The 25368-nt window shown below is 40.9% G+C and overlaps 1 protein-coding gene across 1 annotated transcript in view; it reads left to right on the top strand.

Annotated features, from left to right (window-relative positions):
* LOC122761896 (NT-3 growth factor receptor-like) overlaps positions 1 to 25368 on the top strand; it is a 127218-nt gene that overhangs the window by 58531 nt on the left and 43319 nt on the right. Inside the window, exon 9 of the mRNA XM_044017077.1 lies at positions 3623 to 3725. Within this exon, the coding sequence (XP_043873012.1) occupies positions 3623 to 3725 (103 nt within the window). The remainder of the gene's footprint in view (positions 1 to 3622; positions 3726 to 25368) is intronic.

Raw genomic sequence — 25368 nt, 5'->3', positions numbered from 1 at the left:
TTGACATATGCAGCGCCGAGGCACAGAGACGACAACACACCACGCAATATTAAAGTAATTTTTCACAGTTGTACATTTGGACACTAATGATGATGATGATGGTAACACATTCCTGCAGTGATTGATGCTGATTGAAAATGTTGTGTAACATAGAGATGCCGTACAGTTTTTAAAGCCAGTGCTGGTGAGTTAAACACAAATGTAAACACTAGTGTGGTGAATGGGCTTTGTTGATATTCCAGGACAAGGTCAGGTGTAGGGTAACTGATATGATTTTAACATGTTTTAAGCAAAAATAAATGCATACACTGATGGCTGTGTTCAGTTGGTGTAAGTCAGGACATTGAGACAGTGAACCAGCATGGACTCTGATACTGAGGAAGCTAAATTGACCTTAGCCATCATTAACATTAATTTGACGATTTACTCCATGTGCTACTCTGAGCTATCAGAATGACAGCCATGAAAAAGGCCGGTGCGCGCCGTCATTGCGATGTGTCCGTTTCGGTTGTCTTGTACGTACCTGCTCAAAGTCATACCTTAATGGGATACCTAAATGGAACTGAGCCATGGTTAGTGTTATTAATTATATCTGTGCATACAGTAACACTCATTATACAGGACATTTAAACACTTACATCAATTTAATGTGCTGTGAAAAAGAAATATATAAAGGTCCAGTGTGTAACAATTCTAATGGCGAAAAATTGAGGATTTCTCTATTCAACACTTTACCTACCAGAAGGAAAGCATTGTCAACACACGCATTGAGTTTTCAATCACCTGACGACGGTGATGTTCCATACACGTGTCACTGAGGTTCCTCTCGTCTGTATATGCTCTGTGTCCATGGAAACTATCACTCCATAATGTGAAACACTAGCTGTGGCTGGTTTGTCCGTTGTAGAGTGTTTCTGCCAATAAACCCTCTTAAATGTAACATAGCAGACCTTAAAGATCCTGTAAAGCAAATTCAGCCTTTATATAGAGTGTGTTAGAAAATCCTAGCTGAGAACATGTGAACACAATTACACACACACTCCACCGTCTCAGAGCAGAGAATGAAGCAGAATTTTACATGATTTAAAACCTCATTTTTAAACACTTTTTTTAATCACTCAAATTTGGTAAAGTGGTTACTAACACATTTTCCTGTGGGGTAATAAGGTCCCCTCTAAAGGGACAAAGACTTTAATTTCCCATAGCCCTGCCCCTTTTACTTAATGCTTTCAAATGAAGCTTGTGTGCTCATGGGTATGACATGAGTTTACGCTGCATGCCTGACATTGGAGTGGTTGAATTGTGACAGTGTTTAACTGCTACAGTAACAGCAATGGACAACGCTGACGTCTCAGCGAATACATCACATTTCAAAAGCTCGGAGCCTGCAGAATTTTCAAAAGTGTGAGGCGCTATAGTTTCTCCCCATGAATATAATAAACACAATCCCAAGGCAGCCATAGTTTCCAAGCCCATGCATCTGTCTGCGCCGGTGATGCTGTTTACAATAATGGTGGCAGATTTATACACCACTAAGAAGTGTCAGTATGTTTGAAACAACTCATTGAGATTTCAGACAGAAGTAAACAAAGGCAGACTTATATTTTCCAGCTGACTCTCCTAACCCTGACCATAGCCTGTCACGCTAACAAAAGCTCCATAAATGACTGTTTGACATTTTGCTGCAAGACTGAGCCTAAAGCTGCAGAACATCAGCTTTCTCACCATTTGGTTCTCCACATAAACACACAGTAGAGTGTATTCTAGAGTAGTGTAGTGTAGAGTATAGTAAAGTTGAGTAATATCCCCTTGGGCAATTTGTGTTGTAATTAACACATATTACACAGCCTACAGTGCATACTACACATACACTGCAGGGATCCATCATACCTACAATGTCATCAGGATTTTTAATTGGCACAGTTGTAATGTATTTAAAAATAGTTGGCTCAATAACCAAATTAAATAACCAAACTATTAATTATTAAAAAAAACAAAAAAAACAGTTGCACTCTCAGCAATTTCTATCTCCTGGCTCCTTTGGGGAGAATAAACCTCTACCTTCATGAAGTCTTCTGAAACTCAAAATTGAATGTGTGCCGCAGGCCCAAAACAATTACATTACAATTTAGAGCTACTACACAGCAGATGTGTTAAATAAGATGTTTTTTTAAATTATTATTGTTATTGTTATTATTATTATTAATTCAATATAATCTTGCAAACTAAAAGTTGCTGGCTAATGAAATTCTCTTTAGCAGTCATGGCTTACGGCTGCAGAAATAAACACACAGAAAACAACATTGAAGTCTAAGAATAAATCTTCTATTCTATGCCTGTTGCATTTGCAGTTCAATATATGGAGAAATCCAAAGATTGACAGACGTGTGCCTGTATCATATCATAGTGCATATTCTGCTCACCCCCTCCTTTACCATTCCAACTGAAACGTAACTATGGGTCGTTTTGGCCGACTCCTGAATATGACCCATAGGGCCGTTTTTAGCCCACTAGTGAAGTTAGGGTTTGGGCTAAAACAAGACATGGTGAGACTAACACACTCTAACACATTGATTGCACCAAAGTACAATGCTTCCCTTCTTCTTCTTCTATTCCTTTTGGCTGCTCCCTTCAGGGGTCGCCACAGCGAATCAACCTCCTCCATCTAACCCTGTTCTCTGTATCCCCCTCTCTCACACCAACTAACTTCATGTCCTCAGTACAATGCTAAGTGCAATGCTTCCCTAAAGCACATAAAAGCTTATTCTTAAGACCTTTGCCCATCGACTGTGATACAAATGATTGGCACGATATTGTGAATGGTTTTGAGGACTGATTTCCGTCAGCCAGTTGGAAGATTTGCAAAAAGCAGCCGTGTTTCTAAACACTTCCAGCTTTGTGAATTTCCATCCATCCATCCATTTTGTAGCACTTTATCCTCCACACAAGGGTCGTGGGGGTTGGTGTGCCAATCTCAGCTGACATAGGGCGATAGGCGGAGTACACCCGGGACAGGTCGCCAGTCCATCACAGGGACACATAGAGACAAACAATCATCCACTCTCACACTCACAGCTACAGTCAGTTTAGAGTGTCCAATTTTCCTAATCCTCAAACGACACATATTCTGGAGGCAAAAGTCATAATATTGTTCAACAAATGAAAAAAAACGCGTTTGCCATACAGCCATACACACATACATATGGGCAAGTTATTTAACACACTGGACCTTTAACTTTCCATCAAGTGTCCCAGTAAGCCATGACAGTAAACATCCATCCACAGTACTGTGATCTGGAATGAGGACACCTAAATAGAACACTGTGTGTTTCTTGATGTCAACATCTGCACTGGCCTCTAGAGCTGCTTTGATTTAGTAAAAAGTCATTTATTCATTTATTCGTCTAGGTGATGGTTAAAAAAAAGAAACCCTTTTCAGAGACACATCGTAAGTAAATGCTGCACTTTTCCCCACCAATATTGTATTTGGCTTTAAATGAGTAGCAATTGAATTATATTCTGTCAGCTGTAATACATAACATCATTTCTTTTATGGAAAGAAAGCAGAAGTCATATGTTTGACTGCTGCCTGAGTCTGACATAGCGTTTTTTTTACCCCCAGGTTTCCATCGCTGTTGGTTTGGCAGGATTCGCTTGTGTCCTCCTCCTCGTCCTCTTTGTTCTCATCAACAAATATGGCCGGCGCTCCAAGTTCGGCATGAAAGGTAAGACTACGCAAAACGTATGGCGCTGCAAACAGGCAGACAGACACAGCTTTGTGTTCTACCTTTCTGACAGTTGCGTCATTGTGGGGAATCCATCCCACTAATCTTTCTGAAACCTTTGTTCGTGAGAAAACATACATGCAGCTTCTTTTTCTGTGTATCAAGTCACTACTGCACCTGAGTCATATTCTCAAGAGACTTTTCCTCATTTTTCCCTTATGCTGCACATGGTTGAGTCCTGCCAAAGGGCATGCATTTGCAATTACCCATACACTTGCAGTTACAAAGACAGTTAAATCAATACTTGAGGACAGAGTGCATGCAAATGAGGCATATGCACTGTACATACACCTCATACATTCACTGTGTCTGCTTTGTAGAAGCAATGGACAGGAGATCTTGAATTAATTAGTGGACTCTGTCGATCATGCTGAGGAATTCACTATGGATTAATATGTTTTTTTTTGTGCATGCTTCACTCTCTGACTTTGGGGATGTGGAGGAGGCAAACGCGCTGAATCGCTGATTTAGTAAGAAACCGCAAAGCAAAGAATGGAAGAGTTAAGCAGCTTCAGTCCTCAGGTTCAGGTTGGAGTGTTTGTGTCAGTTGATGGAGTAGTGGCTTCTGCTTGTGTTTGTTTGCGTTTGGCTGATGAGTTTCTGTGCCACTCGTAAAACATACAGTTCAAGCTCTGCTTGTTTATGTCAGTAAACAAACACAGAAACAAATTGTTACTTAATTGTTACCCTCAGTCTGGTAGAGGTGTAGTCTTCGCAGGTTGTGATCCTTCCTTTACTGAAACCAACACTTGTGATACTGGATCACTATGAGGCTGTTTTTACCCGTCAGAGCCTACAATGTGTGGCACAGGCGTCACAAAATCTAATTCTAACCGTCTTAACCAAGTGGCAACTGTCACTCATTCACTAGTAAAAAATCTGAGCTCTGTTTTAAAAGCCTCAAGATTGGTGACTTGGCCGGTGTCATGTTGTTCAGAGATGTCACCTGCATCCAGGCACCTATTGGACGATACCAGTTATCAATCACACTGGTGTCCACTCATAATGTTCTGTGCTTTATTGTTTATTTTTCAAACAATAAAGCACAGATTAAAATTAACAGATTAAAATTAACCTAATGCATCATTAAAGAAGACCTGAAACTAGTGACGGAGAACTAGGAAAATGTTTACTGGTGTTATAAATCAAGTATTCACATGGAATTTCATTCATTCATTCATTCAGATTCACTTGTTTTTGCAGCCAGTGGAGTCGCCCCCTGGTGGCTGCTCAATATAGTCTTTCTTCTGGGTCGTCCTCATGCATCCACTTCTGTGTGTCTATGGTGTTAACTCATGGGGGAAACATGCCAGTTCCAAAAGGTTGTGTCTTCAGCTATGTGTCTCTCTCTCTCACTCTTTGGGTCCCATTAAGTTGCCCATTAAGTGTAAAGTTGCATTAGCTGCTTCATAGGATTACAAGCAGTTACTTACTTACCTTAGATAAGAAGTTTCTGCTGCAATTCTTTAGGGGGTGACAGTTATTTCATTAGTCTAAAGTTGGCTTCGATTAGGAATTGTTCATAGTGTTTGTAATAATAATTTAAGTTGTGCTCACAAAATGATCTGACACAGAGGAAACAAAGTCACAAATCCTGAATTAAAAAAACAAAAAAACAACCCATGACAATAAAAGCGAAAGATGAGACAAGAGATTATATAGTGTACAGAAAAAAGTTAAAAATTAATGACATGAAGCAGTGGACCCTCTGTTTGCATATATGACGTAAGATTGAATCAGTGTGAAGTATTACTATTTATAGTATCCACAACACTGAGGTGTTTATGACAGATTTGTCTTGGCTCCAAAAATGATCATTCCCCTCACATAGGCAATGGCAGGCTGCTAGACAATCCCAGATCAAGAGGATAAATAAAATAGATTTTAAAATATAGGAAACTGAATCTGATTTAGCTGCTATACCTGTTTTTCATTTGCAGTCCCTGTTCAAGTGAAGGCAACAGTAATACACAGAGCAAAACCCTGTGTGTTACTGCTACAAACACACCAACACCCTGTTCACACACACACACACACACACACACACACACATGTGATTACACACTTCATGGGAACAAGGACAAAACAGAATATAAGCATCAATATTGATTCATATGAGAACACAGTGCACTCCCAGAACTCAACCCTGCAAACATTGCTGTATTTGTATTTGTTTTTGTGCTTTTTGATTTAATTCACAGTCCAGTAAAGACTCCATTAGAGAATCAATATCATTCTGGGTATAGAGCTCTCTCACTAGCACTATCTTATATTTACACTTACTATCAAATAAAAAGAGGCATTGCGTCATAGTGCTGGCATTGAGAGCTTCGCATGCTTTAATACTCAGAGTGTGCACGGTTACTTTGGGAGTAAAATCCTGGCAAAAGGTGCTTCAAATGAGAGCTCTGGCAGAGAGCTGAACTAGCAATGTGTCTCTCTGATGGCGAGGTCCGGAGTTCTCTTTAGACACTGTAAGGTGTTTTTCTGTTAAATGCATTCCACGGCTTTCTGCAGTGGGAACCACACTGTTCATACAATACGTTAAAATGACCTGCTTTCATCAGGGACACCTCACTGAGACTATAAAGCATTTTTCTGCACTCACATTTTTTCAAATCTTGTGGTTAAACTTGCTATTAGTTGCTTTGTCCAAGGCATATATCAGTAAATGACTGTAATGGCACAGAGCAAAGACACATTGCTGATCATTTTATTTCTTCTCATTGCTGTATTAGTGTTAGTGCTATTGTCAAGTTTGATCTCCTCAGTTTGGAAAGGTAGGTGGAAGTTAACAGACTGTAGATGTCTGATCCAGATCAGTTTGAATAGAGATGCCACTCTTGTCTCAGCTGTCACTCTGAGTGATTGAAGGAAGAAAAGACCTATAGAATGGTGATGTCAGTGTGGACTCTTTGAAGGACCACATGCTGTTCTATTCAAAGACCTAACATGTGTGTGTGTGTGTGTGTGTGTGTGTTCACCTCCCTTGTTTTCAAGAATAAGCCTGAAGAAGTCATTACCTACAGATGGAGCCATAATGGATTCTCAATCCACTAAATGACTCTTCTTTTTTTATCCAGCCAGTGTGTGTGTGTGTGTGTGTGTGTGTGTGTGTGTGTGTGTGTGTGTGAGAGAGAGAGATATTGAATTGATTTGTTTGTATAGGCTTGTATAATTGGGGTTTTTATGCAAGACACCTCCATGTGCAGTATGTGCACACTATGGACACACAAACATACACAGTGTCGTGTTATTCTGATCAACACATTGTAAACTTGCACACAAGCTAAAACATCTTGCAGCTTAAACAGCGGGCTTCTCTTCCACATTGTGTTTTGCTGTTGTTTTTTTTTAAAGTGTCTTTCTCACAGCCCTTCGTCAGCGGAGAATCAATGGTGCTTCTTTAGAGAAAGACACTTAGCATGACAGTAATAACTCTTATGCTCCCTTATCTTCTTTTCTCATGTTCCGGTGAAAAATATACCCCACCTGTGCTGCTGTAAGTGCAACAAAATATATCACTTTGACACCTCCGCTCTCTGTCAAACACCCTCAGAACAGAGACCCAGGCCAAATGCTTCCATACATTATGTGCCAGCAGTCAAAACACCTCATCTCTTTTCCACAGTGGCTGCTGTGCCGACCATTTTTTAAACTAATTCTCAAGATCCCAGTAGGGCTTGGGAATCAGTGTCATATTGTGAATAAGTCTGAGTCTCATCCATAATACAGTAGTTATTGGCAGCTGGTGTGTGGTGTGTCTGGTGTGTTTTGGCCACATTTGACTGTCAAGTTTAAAATGAAAATATATACTAAAAACCGGCAGAGGACACAGCATTATGGCTTGTTTCCAATGAGTGGAACAGTTCGGAATAGTACCAAAATAACTGGCTCCATTTTTTCTTTACCCTTCCCTTTGGGTCCAGAGTAATGGTACGGTGCTTTTGGATGGAGCTAGACCCACAACAGACAGAATAGTGTCACTCCCTTGCGACCAGTGTTTCTTTAATGCCCGCGGTCTATCCTCATACAAAGCTTGACCTCTTGTTGAGAAACAGCCACAAACCAAGCAGCTGGATGTCCTTCATTGTTTGTTGTGTTTCTGTCTTTGGAGCATTCAACAACATTGAGCGCGAGCATGACCGAGGGCTTTACTGTACCAAACTGAACTTTACCATGATGGAAACACAGCTTTAGGTTGACAGTTGTGCTTAATATTCAATGTTACTCAAACTAAATGAAACATGTCGTGCTACTTATTCAGTTATATTTAGTTTATCAGTACTTGATAACCTACAGTGCTTTCATATACAATGAATGTACGTTTCTGTAGGATAGAGTAGAATGAAAAGGTTAAACTGCTCAGAGGACCAGAAGTTGCTCTTTGAATTTTGTGAGAAAAGATGCTTATAAGGTTGTCTGGGTAAAACAAGCTATTAACTGCAGCTCCTCAGGTGCATTATGGCAACAAACAGCTTAAAAGCTTAAAGTCTTGTCACATTAGCTGCTAACGGTACACAAGAGCTAAATATTATGCCACTGAGAAAAGTGAAAACACAGTTTGCAGCTTCAATTGGTTCAGTCTTAAATGCTGGGTGAGTTTTAATTTAGCAGCTATGAGGCCATGTATTTTAATAACTTCAACAACAAAGTGATTACAATTCCCTACTGTTGAACAATGTTGATGTCTCCCTAACTCCTAATGTGGATGAATCACTCAAACCAAATATATTCAATTTACTGTAACAGAGAACCAAGTGAGCCCATTTATATTCACATTTACAAAGCAAAAAAATCACTCAAAATAGTAGGCGATTCATTTAGTCATCAGTTATTACTGATTGTATTGATTGATGGTTTTTCAACAACATGGTCCTCACAATGTAATTTAGCCTCCCACTCCTCACATTTGAATATTAGATGTTTTCTAAAACATACAGTTTATTAAAATAAACTGAACTCTACCTTCAGTTGTTTTCTTTGTCCCCTATTAGATGTTTTATTACTCCTCTTGCACCAGCCTCCTATGAGACATTCTCAGGGGTTTTCTACTGCACTTGTTGGATAAATAACATAGTCTAAAACAAATGTGGTCCAGGAGTCTTAACCCCTATTAGTACTATGAGGTTAGAAATGCCGAGCAAGCAAACGCCCGTCCCATAAACGCTGAGACACCAAGAAGTCAGGGTCACATGAAGCACAGCTAGAGGCATCGGGCAGTGGCCTAGCTGGGAGTCAAGGTGAGCACTAACTCTATTAATACTAAATCAAATTACTCATCAGGGCACTTAGTTTCCACCATTACTCAGAGTGCACAGGTTGCGTTCGTCAGAAGTGCATGTTGTGAGAAATGAACTTGTCATATTGGCCACACTACTTCTGTTAAAATCTGAGACTTAATCAGCACTGACACATTTTTAAACACACAGGGAGATATGGCCAGACATATCCACACACACACACACACACACACACACACACACTCTGCAGCATTTAATGCATCACTGCCTTATTTGGCCTCCAGTGGCCGGAGTCACTGTCTGGAGACAGATAGGCAGATGGACAGATACACTTGTTTTGTGTTTGTACAAATGTCATGCAGAGTAGCTGCAAAAAAAAAACTCAGTTAACTGTGAATTGAATGCTATTCTAAATGTGAACTGGTTGTTTAAATAAGCATTTAACGTCTGTGTTCTCAGTGAAAGTAAAATACTTGCGTTAATCTAATACTGTATGTGTGGGATAGATAGATACTGCTGAAAATACTGTAAGTGCTATGGTAATTCCAAGCAAACTGTTTTTTATGACAACTGGAGGTTTACTCCTCCTTAAATCACAGAGGATGGGAAAGTGCTAACATTTGAACACACTTATTTTATAATTGCTGAAGAAAAAATATATATACATATCTATATATGTTTTAAAGTTCTGCTTTAAATGATAAAAAAATCTCCACATAACATTACATGAAGCCAATCTGCCCCAACATGAAAATAGCTAGCTGGCTTTAATTGTTGTGGCACACATATCTGTTGCTTGTTTACGATGAAATAATGTGATTTTTGACTTGTTCAGGTTCAGTTTTTCTCTTAATTTTGAGCTTCAGTAAATCATGCAAAAAAGACAGCAAACAAAAAATCAACCCAAACAACCAGGATTGTATTTTATAGAGATGTTGCTCAAGCTGCAGCTCCCCACTTTCCCTCAAATGTTTGAGAACTATGTCACATTAAAAATGTTGACACGTATAAAACAGTATCTCAAAGTATTATATTCACACAGGGAGGAGCATGGGGTGACCAATAAGAGTGGAGGAAGATGCTCATAGGTAGACCATGCAGAAAATACAAACTGCAGGAAGATAGGAGACTGCAAGGTGTTGTCAGGGGAGAAAGTAGCTAGGCAGCATCAAATGGTTTTCTTTAGGATGAGTTTGGAAACCAAAAACACAAAGCTAGTGGAGGCGGAGCTAATAATTAAATGGTGGAAGCTGAAAAAGGAAGAATATTGTGCACAGAAGAGTTGTAATAGACTCTGGGAGGTAGTGAAGAGTTGCCAGATGACTGTGTCCCTGTATCCTTCACTAAAGTAGAGAGGGATACAGCCAAGAAGGTGTTTGGTGTATCCTCCTGACAGGTGCACTGTGTCCTGTGAATCTAGAGAAAGCTTATGATTGGGTGGCAAGAGAGGAATTTTGGTACTGTATGAGGAAGTCAGGAGTGGCAGAGAAGTATGTGAGGGTGGTGTGGGTGTAGATGAGTGTCAGGGGTGATGTGTCACTCAAGGATAGCAGTGAAAGTGAAAGGGAAGGTCTGCAAGATGGTAGTGAGACCTGCTATGATGTGTGGCTTGGAGACGGTGGCACTGTTTGAAAGTCAAAAGGCGGAGCTGGACCTAGGAGAGCTGAAGATGCTGAGATTTCTGCTGCGAGTGAGCAGGATGGACAGGAGTAGAAATGAACATATTTGAGGGACAACTATGTAATCTAGTATGTGAACCTGCAACACTGGAATGATTGTTTGCAAATTCTCATAGTTCTTCCCCCCACCAATAACTTATTCCACTTCTATTTTTTCTAGGACAAAGACACAACAAAGAATAGCTAGCCAGAGCAAAAATAATACCAGCTAATGCTAGTTATCCAACTTAAGCTGTATCGGATTATCATTCTGTGTCTAGGAGACAATCGCTGATGTGAACCAGGCTTTTTTGATTATACTCTAATTCCAATCATCACGTTTGATGGTGTACAGCCAGAGACGCTGTCAGATGCTCTGGTAAAAACCTGAGTCTGCCGGTGGAATATCAATTCTGTCAATTGTACACAACAACCAGACATTTTGATGCGACAAACAACTTTTCTTTGTCTGTGTCAGTCAACATGGCTGCTTCTGTTCCCATGTTGTGAGCATTGGTTTGATGACGTAGGCTTTGAAATACTCTCCAGCAGCCTCAAAGGGCTACAGCTCGGCAGCCTCTTCTGTTTACCCTTTGCTTAGTTACAACAGCACCAGCCACCTTAATTGGCTCTAATTTTTTTCCCCTCTGAATGCATGTGACAGATGGGGGCTGTGAGGAAAACAGCAACAAGCAGCCCAGCAAGTGTTTTATTTATCGAGTGTTTCATAATGTATGTCTTTCCCAGAAAAGATGGCAGCGGGAAGTGAAATGTGTTTCCCATTATCTATCATCACATTGTGCTGTCTTTCAGACCATCCCTGCCACTGATGCCACCAAAGCTTTTAGTGAAAAGGGATGTGGATGCTGCCTGCATACTTTCAGGCACAACATGAGCTCATGGGCCAATGGTTCTTTTTGCACCTCATGTAGAAAATGGACACAAATACAAAAAAGGGGAATGTTTACTTATTTACAGTATCTCACTTCAAAGTTGCATGAAACCCTTGCTTTGGAGTTTTGCTATAGTGCTGGGTGTCCCTGGATGGAGTGTGAGTGCAGGGCGACCTGGGGTTGGTGCTGTAGACATGATATTCTCAGTACAAATAGGATTGCTATTTTTGTTTGGTTTTATTCTGAACTTAGGACTGTCAGCACTCGACTGCTAATAGCTAAGTGCCTTCTGTCCTCTCTGTGTCTTTCTGCAGTGCAGTGTACTGCTGTGCTGTGCATTATAAAGTACCATCCAGTAAAAGGCCAGTGATCTTGTTGGATGCACTTTAACTGGGTGTTTGGAAGCTTCTTCCCTTTTAAGCTTTTGCTATCAATAGTTCAGAAGGTTGTCCTCACTTCTGCGGGTTTAACAATTGCTTAATATAGCGTCTTTAAAATGTCAGGATATGGCAGGATGCAGATGGATGAGTGGGAGAAGTCTCTACCACAGGCTTTCTGAAAGGCTGCTGCTATTTGGCTCCATCCCCCGTGGGGAATGCTCAGACAATATCATGTTTGCCCCTTTTTACAGCCATGGAATGTTACAAGAGCCAGCTGTGTTAGTAACAGAAGGATTTTGTTTCATAATGAATACAAATGTAGTTACACTGTATACCACTTAAGCAGAAGGACTGACTTTCAGTGCAGCTGAAAAATGGGTCCATGAAAATGCATCAGGGACCACTTCTCCGTTTCCATGTTTCAATTAGTATTGATCCGGTAAACTCCTCAACTGCTGCTCCTTTCTTTTATTGTGTGCTGTATCTCAAATTGAAAGAAATTGGAGTGTGCATCCAAACATTGCATGTCAGAGGTTTGTTCTAATGCTGCTTCAGTCCATTATAACGGGGCTGTTGAAATGATCAGAATGCTACCACACATTAAAAAAGGACAAAGAACACATTTCTATAGTTTCTCTCAGCCATTTACTGCTGGACTGTCGGCAAATCTGGGTTTTGCAAAAGTGCACTTTGACTATGTACTAACTCTTTGTGAATTGTGAGATAAGCTCTACCAATATAGACACATTTATATTAACTTGCATTCAATCCCTCAAACGTACTGTATATATGCTCTGCTGAAGGACTGCTGGTGATATATTCTGCAGTTTAGATGAGGCCTTGAATTAGACTTATGAGTGCTGACTAGTTGGGGGGCAACACGTTACAGTCACATATTACTTTTTGTAGATACATAATATAACACATTACCAACGATTTCTTTTTAATAATATATATGTTTTTAACTCCACCAAAGCACCTTTTCAGTTTCACTAAAGAGACTCTCTTTTAACCCTTTTAACCTACATCACCATAGTAACATATCCTCATCCAGACCAAGGTGTGTACAGAGTTTGGCATTATAATGCCCCCAAAACAGTGCTGTCATGTTACTGTTTTTCTTGATCATGTGGTTAACGATGACCATGTTTGTTTCACTTGATATTAATGTAGCATCTGAGGTTTACAGACATGCTGAATGTATCATATCATCCAACATGAATGATTATTAGTACGAACACTGAGGATAGTAATTTTATGGTCTAGATTTTCTGCAACTGTCAATTTCTTACAGCTGGATTGGCAGTCTATTCTCTGTATTACAGCTGGTCAAATGTTAAAGTAAAATTCCTTTAATAATTACCAATTATAATGTAATAACTGTTATAACCGTCACATTATACCTGCAAAAGTAACATAACAAGCTACCTCAGATGTATTGTACTGTGACTTCTTTCAAGTGATGTGTAATATGTAACATTTTTAAAGTGACTTACCCAACACTTATAATGAACATCTCTCACCTCCTCACATCTTGTAGCAGGACTTGTTGTTCCCTGTTGGCTGCACAGTGTCAGCGGGAGGTGTTTTCTGAATAATACTCTCTACATGACACCAATTTAGATATTCTATTTGTGGAGATTGATGCTTTGTCCAAATCAAAACCAGAGATCGTCCACACAGAGTGGTGGAAAGGTAGGTCATATTCCTGCATATTTATTTATTTAATTATTCATTTATTCGCAAAGGAAAAAAATCAATAGCACTAAATTAACTAGTCTCAATACTAGTTATTTAGTGTTTTTAGCCACTGGCTTAGCAAACTGCTCTTATTATGTAACAGCCAAATGTAGGTTTGTGCAGGCTCACGCCTACACAGAATGAGATTGTGATTGATTCATATTGACAGATACACACATGCAAGCTGATGCATATGAATTGATTTTCCTCACTACACAAATGACGTGTTCACAGGATATATAGTATTAATAATAATAATAATAATAATAATAATAATTTGATACATACACTGCACATGAATGTGCTTCATCAAAACATAATTGGGACTTATGGCAAACACTGCACTGTAGGTTTTTATAGAGACATATAGCAGCAAATTATACTTAACTGTATGTGTGTAATTGTGATTTATGTGAAACCAGTATTTAGATTGAATATACATGTTTCATTAAAGATGCAAGGCAACAATATATTACAGAGCTAACTTACTGAGATGAGTTGAGGTTGAAAGTTACAACAATCTATTTTCTGTTTGATAAATAGCAGTGTGTGTAACAAACAGTGAATACACTACTATACTGTATGACAAGAGGACACTATTCTCAGTGAAATATGAAAATCATCAGTGAGGTACAGATATAACTGCATTTGTTTACCACCATTTATTTCCTGTGGTGTACAATATTATCTTGGGCATAATGCTATTTAATGTGTTATGGAAGAGACAGCACTGTGCAAAAGTCTTTGTACAAACATAAAAACAACAAAGCTGGTGGTGCCCAGAGTGCGGTGTGCGGTTTTATGTTCTTTATGTTTATGTTGATAAATGTGTTTAAATAAAATATATGGTTATGTAGCTATTTTTAAATGCTGCAACATTAAAGTGGCTCATTCTCAGATATTTTTTACAAATTATTTCCCCACTTTGGCAGCCTGAAGGTTCTGCGCCGTATCAGTAGCTCTTCCTAGGACTGCACTCTTCTGGAGAGGGATCTCAGATGTTGTTCCTGGAATCTATTGGAGCCACTCACCCAGTTTGTGGGTGACTGGGACCACAGTTGCCTTTACTCGCCACAACGTCTCTAGATCCTCTCTCAGCCCTTGGTATTTCTCAAGCTTCTTGTTCGTGGAGAGAGGTTATCTTCGTCCACCAGTAGGTGTGGATCATGTCAGGGCCTGGTGCTGACCAGCTCTTCATTTTGGACACTCTATCTTCGACGTTTGCCATTGTAATCTTTTTTGGTTCTTGTTCTGAGATGTTGCTGTGCGCCAGCCACTGGGCATTGGTGTTATGCGATTGCCTCATTTTCCCATATGCTCTTCCAGGATTACTCAGTCTCAGCCCTGGGCGGGTCTGTTGTTGTCTTACCTCCCCTGCCATTGAAAATAGACCTTGGATGGGTTGGTGGTGAATATCATGTTTATCATGTTTATAATGCACTTCCTTATCTATCATCCGCAGCAATGGTTCCCAAACTTGGGGTTGGGATAAGGTAAATAAGGTTTTATAGTGATGAGAACACACAATTATGGTATGTTGTTACAATAGGAAAATAGTGCTTTATTTTAAGCCTTCACTGTCAAAAACTTTAAGAACATCTGTTCTAAAACATGTGTCTGGTATATACAGCACTTTTAGCAGTAAAAATCTCATCCAGCAGGCCATCAAGCCTGAATTCACATGATCAGGCAGCTTTCCTTCTGTTAAATATGGAGCTGTCCTTCCATCAGCCGCACTCTCCATCTCCTCATATTCCCACCGGCCCTTGTTTCCATTAGCCTCTCTTCAGTTTGCATTAACACACCTCTTGGACTAGCAGAGAGCGGGCCTGGTGATATAGACGACAAATCTCAATCTTTCACATGGCCAAGTAAAGTTTTAGCTTTACTTAGCTTAGAGAATAATTGTTTTGTAATCACAAAATGTCTCATCAGATACACACACACTTACTCATATGGTTATTTGTGTGTATGTGTGTATGTGTGTATACATAGAACATGTATAGAAAGCTATTTTGGAATCTCATATTGCTGTATCTAACCACTGTCCTTGTCTCTCTCTCTGCTCCCATTTATGTCTCCATCTCTCGCTGAACCTTTCACATCATGTGTCTCTCTATCATCTCATCCATCTTTCCCTTTCCACACCAATGGAATTAGTGAGTACTGGAGATGAAACAATTAAAGCAAAATTCATTTGAATGAATTAAAGAGCAGGGGAGTGCAGTAGCTGACACTTCTCAAGCAAGACAAATTATCCTGCTTGGCTGGTTTAGTAGCATTTTACACTGGCCTTGTCCCACCTCATTAACCTGTGCATTAACCCGTGAAAAAGCATTGTTAGTACACGATAATGCAAAATAGACGGGGGATAAATATGCATGGAAGAAAGCATTTAACTCAGTGATAATGCTGTTCTGGACACCTTGGGTGGACTTTGCAGTAAGGCTTCCAGCTGTTACTTGTGAGCCTTCAGAGACTGTGAACAAAGAGTCATGTCCCTGTCACATCCATGCATTTTCCTATATTTTTTAAGGCAGCAACAGGAGATGCAGAAGATCTGCAGCCTGGCTTGTGAAAGACTTTAGAGGTTGTTAAGGAAATGCCAAGGCCATCTGTGCTGCTCTATGAGGGTGTGAAATGAAGATAGAGAATGTGTCACACTGCGATGAGAGGTCGTTACTGGCTCCTCAAAGGCAGCAGATTATGTCAATTTTACAGGTCACAGTCCTTTGGGTCACTACATTTTTTATCCTCTTGGTCTATGTGACACCTTTACGCTTGGTAATGAGTTCAGAAGTGTCTCGAGTTCAAATGTGCATTAAGAGCTGTAATGTTCAGGAACAGCAGCGTCGCTGGCGATGATTAGACGCAGCCAGATGGCATCAGGATGATGCTTCTTGTGCTCAGAATCACTCTCTCTCTCTCTCTCTCCCTCTCCCTCTCCCCTGACAGATTGTCACTTTGTGTGTTTATGTGTGTGTTGACTCAACACATGCAGAGCGAACCGAGTCAAGAATGTGAGTGGTCCACTATTCAGGAGTCTATGGGTGACTTGTTTCCAAATGCAATGTAAACTGTGAACAGCAGCATTATTTCACATTTAAAGACAGTTACTGCTGCATGATCCTTACTTAAAACACTGTTGTGCGTGGTTACCAAAGTTTCCAAAACACAGAGGAGCTCCACTTGTGCACCTGGTGTTACGCTGTGTTAATGCTTATACATATGCATAACTGTCCTACCATCTGCTTTATTTTTTTTTATAAATACTGAACCCATTTGGTTAATTTTCACATGTCAGGTGGACATTGAAAGTGAAAGTGTGTCTTCTGAGCAGCAGTGTAGATTAATCACATAATGAAAAGTAACACGCTATGTAAACATTATATTTGTTAAATACCAACATGTAAAAGAGAAAAAGGAAAGAGAGTGAGGGGGGCTAATATTGGCTGAAGCTCCTGGTTTTGTATCCACAACAGCGTGAACAGTATGTCCGCAATGTCTTCTCCACTTCCTGCTGCCTATTAAATGCATTTTCACTCATTTGCTGGTCAAGGCAATTTTGAGAAAAAGTGAGGCTTATTAGGTTTTGTAGTTCTAGGTTCTGCCAGTCAACAGGAATAGTTTTGTGTCAGCAGCCCCCGCTCTATAATCTACTAGTAAATGTTGTCATTTTTAAACAGCAGAAACACAAACAAGCATAATCACACATTGTGTATGTATCTAGAGTCCAATTTCTTATTATTTGAGCAGGCAAACGGTGTGCAGACCTTGTCAACAATACCTTTTCACTCAATTGCACTTTTATCCATTGTAAGAAAGAGAGAGCCCAGTGTGTTTGATAACACTCACCCTTCAGTGACAGGGATGTTTTTTTTACCTCCGTTAAAGTCATATCCGTTCAGCAGTTATTTCTTAATAAAATAAAACGCTCACAGAGAAACATATGTCTTTCTGATCCATTTACAGTGGTTCTGAAAACCTTTTGAAAATCCAACAAGGCCTGTGATATTGTATTGCAGTTGCAATATTGCATTGTGGCTGCTTGGCACAATGGCTTTATTTCTGTCTGGACTTCATGGCAGCTAACTGGCAGGGAGATAAAGTCCACATAGCCCACGGGAGCTTGGTGATGATGAGCTAAACAAACAGCCTAACAGTGCCGTAGCACCGCAGAGGCAGCTGAACACAGCATGTTCTTTACACATGGAGCGGGAGGACAGAGGAGGAGGAGGTGTGAGCTAGGACGGGAAATGAAGGGTGATGGAGGAGATGGCATAGAAAAGAGAGGAGAGAAAACAGAGTGGCGTTAAGGGAACTCTCACAAACCGGCTCAGCTGTGTCTTTGCTAATAGTGGAGATGGCTCCTCTGCTGACTCATCTGTGAATGTTATCCAGAAGCACCTGAGGGGCTCTAAAAACAACTGTCCCATCTTGATAGATGTAAAGTCAGCTTTTATGTAACAGCTAAGAACAATATTACAGGTAAGTCATAGACAACACAGATGCTGAAGAATGAAAAGGTCTGACAGCGTGTGTGTTCATTACCTTTTCTCTGTCAACAGTAAAGCACAGAAGAAGCCTATTTCACCAAGCAAGGTACAGCAACTATATTTTGGACTAATGCTGTAACTAAGATCCACCCTACTGCAGCACATAATCTCATCCTGCTACAGTGCCACAAGGCAAAATCCAATTTCCCCCACTCTACACAAAAAAAGAGCAGAAAATGCAAATGTAAAGCAAAAACAGTTTTGAAATCAACAAAAATAATACTGTAGCAGCTAATAAACTGTTTGTACTCTCAGTAGGATTTTGGCAGAGTAATTGTATGATAAGGCCAGGCACGGCGTCTCCCTGTGCTTTTGTGCCTCCCTGGCCTTCCTCCACCAGACCATGTTTGCCTCCTCACAACATGACATTTGGACTGCAAATTGTCTGGCCTTTCAGAAAGCTGGACCGTCTAGCTCATACTGACAAGAAAGATAAAACAGTTTCCCAGATAACTGCTACTTCCTCAATTATTAGACTTCTTTGAACAGAAAGTTTGCTGCTCTGCGCATGTCTGTCACCTACTGATGATAAGCAGAGTGGCCCACAGTGCAGCATCAACTCCGTGGTTAATTTACTGCTGGACTTTGTCCCTTTATTGCTGAGGATGAGCTTGCTCACAGGTCTACATGAGAAAACATACCAACAATTTGCTGAATTTGTTTTAGTAATAAATGTCCAGCAACTTTGACTAGGCACTGCAACAGGCCTGTAAGTCTTTCAATTCCATGTTGTGTATGGCACTGTTTGGACAATGGTTTCTCATTATCAGACTATGTTAATTTTAACGTTGTATGCTGTTGTATGTACAGCAACCTAGCTGATTTATGTTCAAATGTGGTACAAAAACCACATCTCAGTTTACCTCAACAAAAGTCCAACAAGCATGCAGCAAGAAGAGGCTGCGCTACAGTAGCATCTGTATGTAATCCTCGGTTGATTAGCATGTAGCACTTGCACATTCCTCAGCTCGCCAGCCTATCTTGTGGCCCCCGAGTCTTAATCCTTCCCCGCCTGTTGTGTTTCTGCTTTACTGTGGACCAATCACACTAATTCTACTCATCAAACTTGAGAATTAGTGACAATTGTATATGTAATTTACAAACTCAAGTGATGCTTTTGAAAAAAATGGTGCCAGGGCCAGGAAGCTGTCTCGTGTCAGGAAAAATTGTTCAGCAAAGAGAGTGGATCACAGTGCACTTTGTTGGACTGGTCTCAACATGCTGCAGATTAATCCCACAATACAAGTTTTGTGGCCTATGATTAGAGCTAATGCACTTGTCACACAACAGAAATCACTGATCACTGATGTCATATGATGTGGTTTACTGGTTAAATATCTGAATGAGCAGCAGCAGGTTACTGTAAATACCTTGCCTACTGAAACGTCAGCAGTAATGTTTAGAAATTTGTAAATTATCAGTGTTCTTTTTCTCCACCCAAGCATTCCCTGCCTGTGATTTCCAGGATCTGTCTGAGATTTAAAATTATAGACTTTCAGTGACAACCTTGCCTCTTTTTATTCTGCAAATCGAATGATCTACAACATCACTGATATGTGGGAACATAAACTTTTAAATGGCACAGACAGTTTAAATCTTGATATCTTTGTGTTTTAGCAAGGAGGCTGCCTTGGAGGGGCTCATTATTTAAAGGCAAGGCCCCACTGTCTCATTATGAGTAGTGTAGTTGTTGCTCAGATCAATGCTTTAAGCTTTCCCAAAACTGAAAAAGAATCAGTAATTTTACTAATCCATTGTAAGCAGAAGGAAGACTCTTGTTTTACGGTATGCCGAGACACCATCTCTGTCTATCCAGCAGGGAGTGAGGATAGTCCATTGGCATAGCTCTGTCACCATGGAGTCTTATCAGCAGTTGGGGACCAGGTCAGTCACAACAAATTAGTTTTTCCTTCAAGAATGAACAAAGTGGTTGTTGTGTTGCTTAAGGATGAGCCTCTGATATTTACTCTGATTAAAAGCGCGGTCACTGTATCCGGGGTTCTGCCATTCAGAACAAGCTCTGCAGATATGGAAAATTTACTGGTAGCCTTAAAACTGTCAGTTTGGGATGCAAAGATCCCAAACTGAAGCATGTGTTGTCTCTGCGCTGGCAGGTGTTTCTTGACCCAACTACACAAACACATGAGGTGTTGTTTGCTCAAGTTTGTTGTTGCTCTTACATTGTTTATGCAAGTTCTTGGCAACTGAAATGCTTTGAATGTTGAGACATAGGATATTAAACGCTTTGCATGTCCCCATGAACAGCATGGAATGTCGTGTGAACTCCAGGAAGGACTTCCTCAGCCAAGCTGCTCTGGACTGTGAGCTCACGCTGGAAGAACTGACAGTGGCAGTTAACCAGATGGCTTGGGGAGGGCACCAGTATTGATGGTCTTGCTACACACTTACCGATCTGCATGCAGTTCCTTTGGAGTGTTTTAGAACAGGGTTTCTCCCTGTGTCCTGTCAGCGAGCAGTGCTCTCACTGCTATCTAAAAAAGGAGACCTGGCCTTTCTTAAAAACTGGAGGCCAGTGGTTCTCATTTGCACTGATTACAAGGTGCTTTCCAGAGCCCTATCAAACAGACTTGAAGACAGTCTGGAAATCCTGTTCAGCGAGGTATAAGACAGGACTGTCCACTTTCAGGTCAGCTCTTTAGTTTGGCTGTTAAACCCCAGATTAAGGGAGCAGGTCAGTGGTCACTCACTGCCGGTACCCTTATTATGCTGTCCTAGAGCAGGGGTAGGGAACCTATGGCTCGCGAGCCAGGTGTGGCTCTTTTGATGATTGCATCTGGCTCGCAGATTTCGGCTTTTCAGATAAAACATAAAATATTATCACTTGTTTTAATCCATCCATCGATTTTGGAAGTGGAGGAAACGCAAGTGAATGACATAAATGCAGCACCGTTCTATTCCCTGGCTTTGGATGAGTCAACAGACGTAAGTCATTTGTCGCAGTTCAGTGTGATTGCAAGATATGCTGCTGGTGACACACTGCGCGAAGAAAGTCTTGCTGTTCTGCCAATAAAAGGGTCCACAAGAACCAGAAGTCGCATTAATGGTGAGTATTATAACAATATTTAAAAGAATAAATTCTGAGGCTTATTATACTCACATTTAGTTAAATTCAGTCTTAAAATATATTATATGGCTCTCACTGAAATAAATTTGCAAATATTTTGCTTTCATGGCTCTCTGAGTCAAAAAGGTTCCCGACCCCTGTCCTAGAGGAACGTTGAACATTTGCAGGACACTCATCATGAAAAGGCCTCATCAGCACGTGTGAACTGGGCAAAAAGTGAAGCACTGCTTTTGGTTCAGTGACAGACAATACCCAGTCTGCCTGGAGTTTTTTGGGTAATGAGGGGTTTCAATGTAAAAATTGGGAGGGAGTCCTGAATTAAGTATGTGCTTGGTTCTGTAAATGGAAATGGTTGCTACCAAAGTTGCTATAGTGGATGAGTTCTGGTTACCATTAACTTTGACCCTTTGGCACAAATTCACAGCTCCACCAAGAGGCCCCACAAAGAACATCCAAAGAGCCATTGTGGCCTTTTTCTGGTCTGGTAAACACTGAGTGAAGTCAGCGGTCATCTTCCTGCCTGTAGGTGAAGGAGGGCTCATCAACATCCAGTCTAAGATCGCATGCTTCAGACTAAGAACAGCAGAAAGAGTACTTGCCCCGACTACTGCTGAGGAGAGCTGGGAGGTTGGGGTATGAACAGCAGCTCTTCCGCCGACAAACCAGATGGAGTGGCTCTTTATGGCTGAACACCATTCTACAGCTCTGTACTGCAGGCATGGCATATTCTGAAGGCCAGTAATGATGTCAGGGAACCCTTATTCTTTAGTGACTTAATAAGAGCTCTGCCACTCTAAGGACCAAACTTACCAAGCTGGTCCACTTGATCAGAATGACGTCAACATCTGTGGACACCCTGAAACAGATCAACAACATCAACTCTGTCAGTCTTAGTGCGGAGGAAGTCTGTGCATCACTGTCACAACTGCTGAGGGTAACTGCAAGGGACATGGATGTGTGTGATCAATGGACTGATGGGAGTGAGAACAGTTTCTCCTCTCTGTCAATCACACCGGTTGTGGGGGAGTGGCAGGAGAGAGGAGGTCAGCTGCTGTCATTCACAAACCCTTACCTGAATATATTTTCCACTGCTGGGAAAGAAATCAATCTACCAGATTTGTGTCAAGGTCCTAAACTTAACTCTTTGCTGAGGATAAAGGAGTCGAGACTATTTTGGCTCTTTGGCCCAGACGATTGTCTGAAAAATAGCTGGCGGTCCTTGTACAAGCTGCCCATTGAAAAGCAGTTTTGTTTTGTTTGAAGATGTGGTTTCATGCACTGGGGGAAGTCTTTTGTCATTTATTGTATGGATTTGGCCCCAAATGTTGTCCAAAGAAAAAACCTGCCATACACTAATGAACATTTTATCTGGTACAGCCAAGATAGCTGACAAGAAAGAACCAGGGAACAGAGTGCTGGTATTGTTGAGCCGGTGCTGGTTCTGGAAGGACTGGTAAACACCAGACTAAGAGTGGAACACTCTTACTATTAAGTGGTGGAGAATGTTGAGAGTTTTCATTGCAAATGGGCAATGTTTTGTGGGGATGGAAGGGGAGTTCAATTTAAATATCTGTTTTGTTTCCTGTTGAATTTATTTTGTACTAAGTGACCATGTGTGTTTCTCCTTGAAGTAAGTTAATAAGGGACTTTGAAAATCAAACCTCTCCTCTCCTCTCCTTCATCGTCCCCTTTCTGCAGTATTAAAGACCAAGGGTTCTATTTCAATTCTGTTAGTCACATTTTCTCTTTCTCCTAGGCCTCAGCCTATATCAGTATAAACAGAAGTAGGGAAGCAGTGGCTGGTGTTTTCCCATGTCTAAAAACCTCAATTTGGTGTCTCTTTGATCCCAGGCACTAGAATAATAATTGCTCTCATTTATGGAAAAAAGACAAACCCTGCCAACAGCTTAGCAATGCAAATACAAAAGCTAAGAGAACACAATATTTTGGGGTTTGGTGTCTGTGAAAACTGCTAATGCAGTCAGCATGAGCTCTGAGAACATCCATAACATGAGGTGACATCATTTTTGAAAGATTCAGAAAAAGCCAAATGATGTGTGTCAGTATGAATGCAGTAGCCCACATGGATCCATATTAATAATCCATGTGGATTACCACACCACATTGGCAATCCATGAAGTTGGAAGGTTTCAAAGTGGAGCTGGGATTAGGTCTGAGCCCCTTCTTCTTTCCAATGGTGATGGACAGGTTGACAGCTGAGAACAGGCAGGAGTCTCTGTGGACTTTGTTATTTGCAAATGATGTTGTATTCTGTAGTGAGAGTAGGGAACATATGGAAGAGAGCCTGGAGAGGTGGAGGTATTCACTGGAGAGAAAAGTAATGAACGTTAGTAGAAGCAAGACAGAATACCTGTGTGTGAATTACAGCGAGACAGGTGGTACGGTGAAGATGCAATGAGTACAGGTAGATAAAAGTGGATGAGTTTAAAAACCTGGGTCAACCATCCAAAGCAATGGACAGTGCAGTAAAGGCGGAGGGGTGGGTGGAGATAAGTGTCTGGGGTGATGTGTGACAGAAGGACTGTAGCAAAAATGAAAGGGAAGGTCTACAAAATGGTAGTGAGGCCTGCTATGATGTATGGCTTAGAGACAGTGGCACTTTCTAAAAGACAGGAGTTTTTTTGTTGGAAGTGATTAGAAATGAGCGTATTTGAAGGACAGCTCAGGTTGAACAGAAGGAAAAGTAAAAGCCCACAGAGAAGGTTCATGGATATTATCAAAGGGGTCTTGTTGGTGTAGGGCAAGATGGAGGCAGAGAATCCGCTGTGGCGACCCCTAAAGGAAGAAGTCAAAAGTAATAAACTACGGCAACAGGCCATGACTCCTTGAATCAGACTGGCTGATCAAGCCTCGATCAACCAGGCTTCAGCAGAACTAAACTGCAAGTGCTGCACCTTTGTGGGAACTTTTTATGACATTCACTCACACCATAAAACATGATTAAATGCATGATTTTGAAGATTCCACCATTTTACCTTGATCTTGATTATTAATTTGTGTTCCGTTTTAATTACAGAGTACACTAAGACAATACACTATCCAGGGTGTACCCCGCCTATCGCCCGATGAAGCTGAGATTGGCACAGCACCCCCCGCGACCCTCTGGTGGAGGATAAAGCGGTTAGATGATGACTGACTGACTGACTGACTAAGACAATACACTAAAATCTACATAGATATTTTCTTGCTGCTGAAGCAGCGATGGCTGGATGCTGGTGGTTCAAACAGTGCACAGAAAAAGACAAATGAAGAAAGCGAGTAGCTTCTAACTTTTTTAAGTTGTAGAATTTGAAAAGCCTCTAGTGCTATTCACAAGCTTCGTCTGATACCTTCTGTTGATGTTTTTTTAAGTGGCTCTTAAATTGGTGTTGAAAATCCTCCATTTGCTGTTGCCCAGCAGGACACAAAACAGCTGGGCTCCCGAAGAGAAACTGTGAGAGAGAGGGGGAGATAGGAATATTTCTAAAAGGACAGAGGAACAAAAAAGAGAGAAAAAGAGAAGGAAGGGGTTTCTATGAAATGTATTTTGTGTAATGAGATGCCCCAATTCTGCTCTTTGAAATAGTGTTACCTGGAGGTGGAAAATAAAAATCTCCCCCATGGACCCATCTGTTCTTGGCTTACACTGGGTCTCTCCTCCATTTCACAAAAACCTCTCTTTCTCAGATTTAGTCGTTAGGCTGTGGTCGTCAGAGGAGGTCATTTCAGAGCTCCTGGTGGGAGATTGCTCTTTCTTCTAGGACATTCTGACACAGAGCGTCAATAATGTAGCGTTCTTCATAAACCCTCACAGCCAGTGACCCCATCGCCATCAACACATATGTCCATTCACTGAATAAGCTGCTGCTTTGTCCTGTATTTGTTCTCCAAACATAGTTGGGATCGTTGCTGCTGCGAGGGGTGTGTTGGATGTCCATTTCGCTCCAAGAACATTGGAACATTGTCTTTTCAGTGTGATGAGCATCATTTGACAGTCCCCTGTCTCAGGATCCAAGCCCATTTATAGC

The sequence above is a fragment of the Solea senegalensis genome, unplaced genomic scaffold, assembly GCF_019176455.1.
Source record: "Solea senegalensis isolate Sse05_10M unplaced genomic scaffold, IFAPA_SoseM_1 scf7180000015042, whole genome shotgun sequence".
Taxonomy (NCBI): Eukaryota; Metazoa; Chordata; class Actinopteri; order Pleuronectiformes; family Soleidae; genus Solea; species Solea senegalensis.
This window is presented reverse-complemented; position numbering and strand designations above follow the sequence as displayed.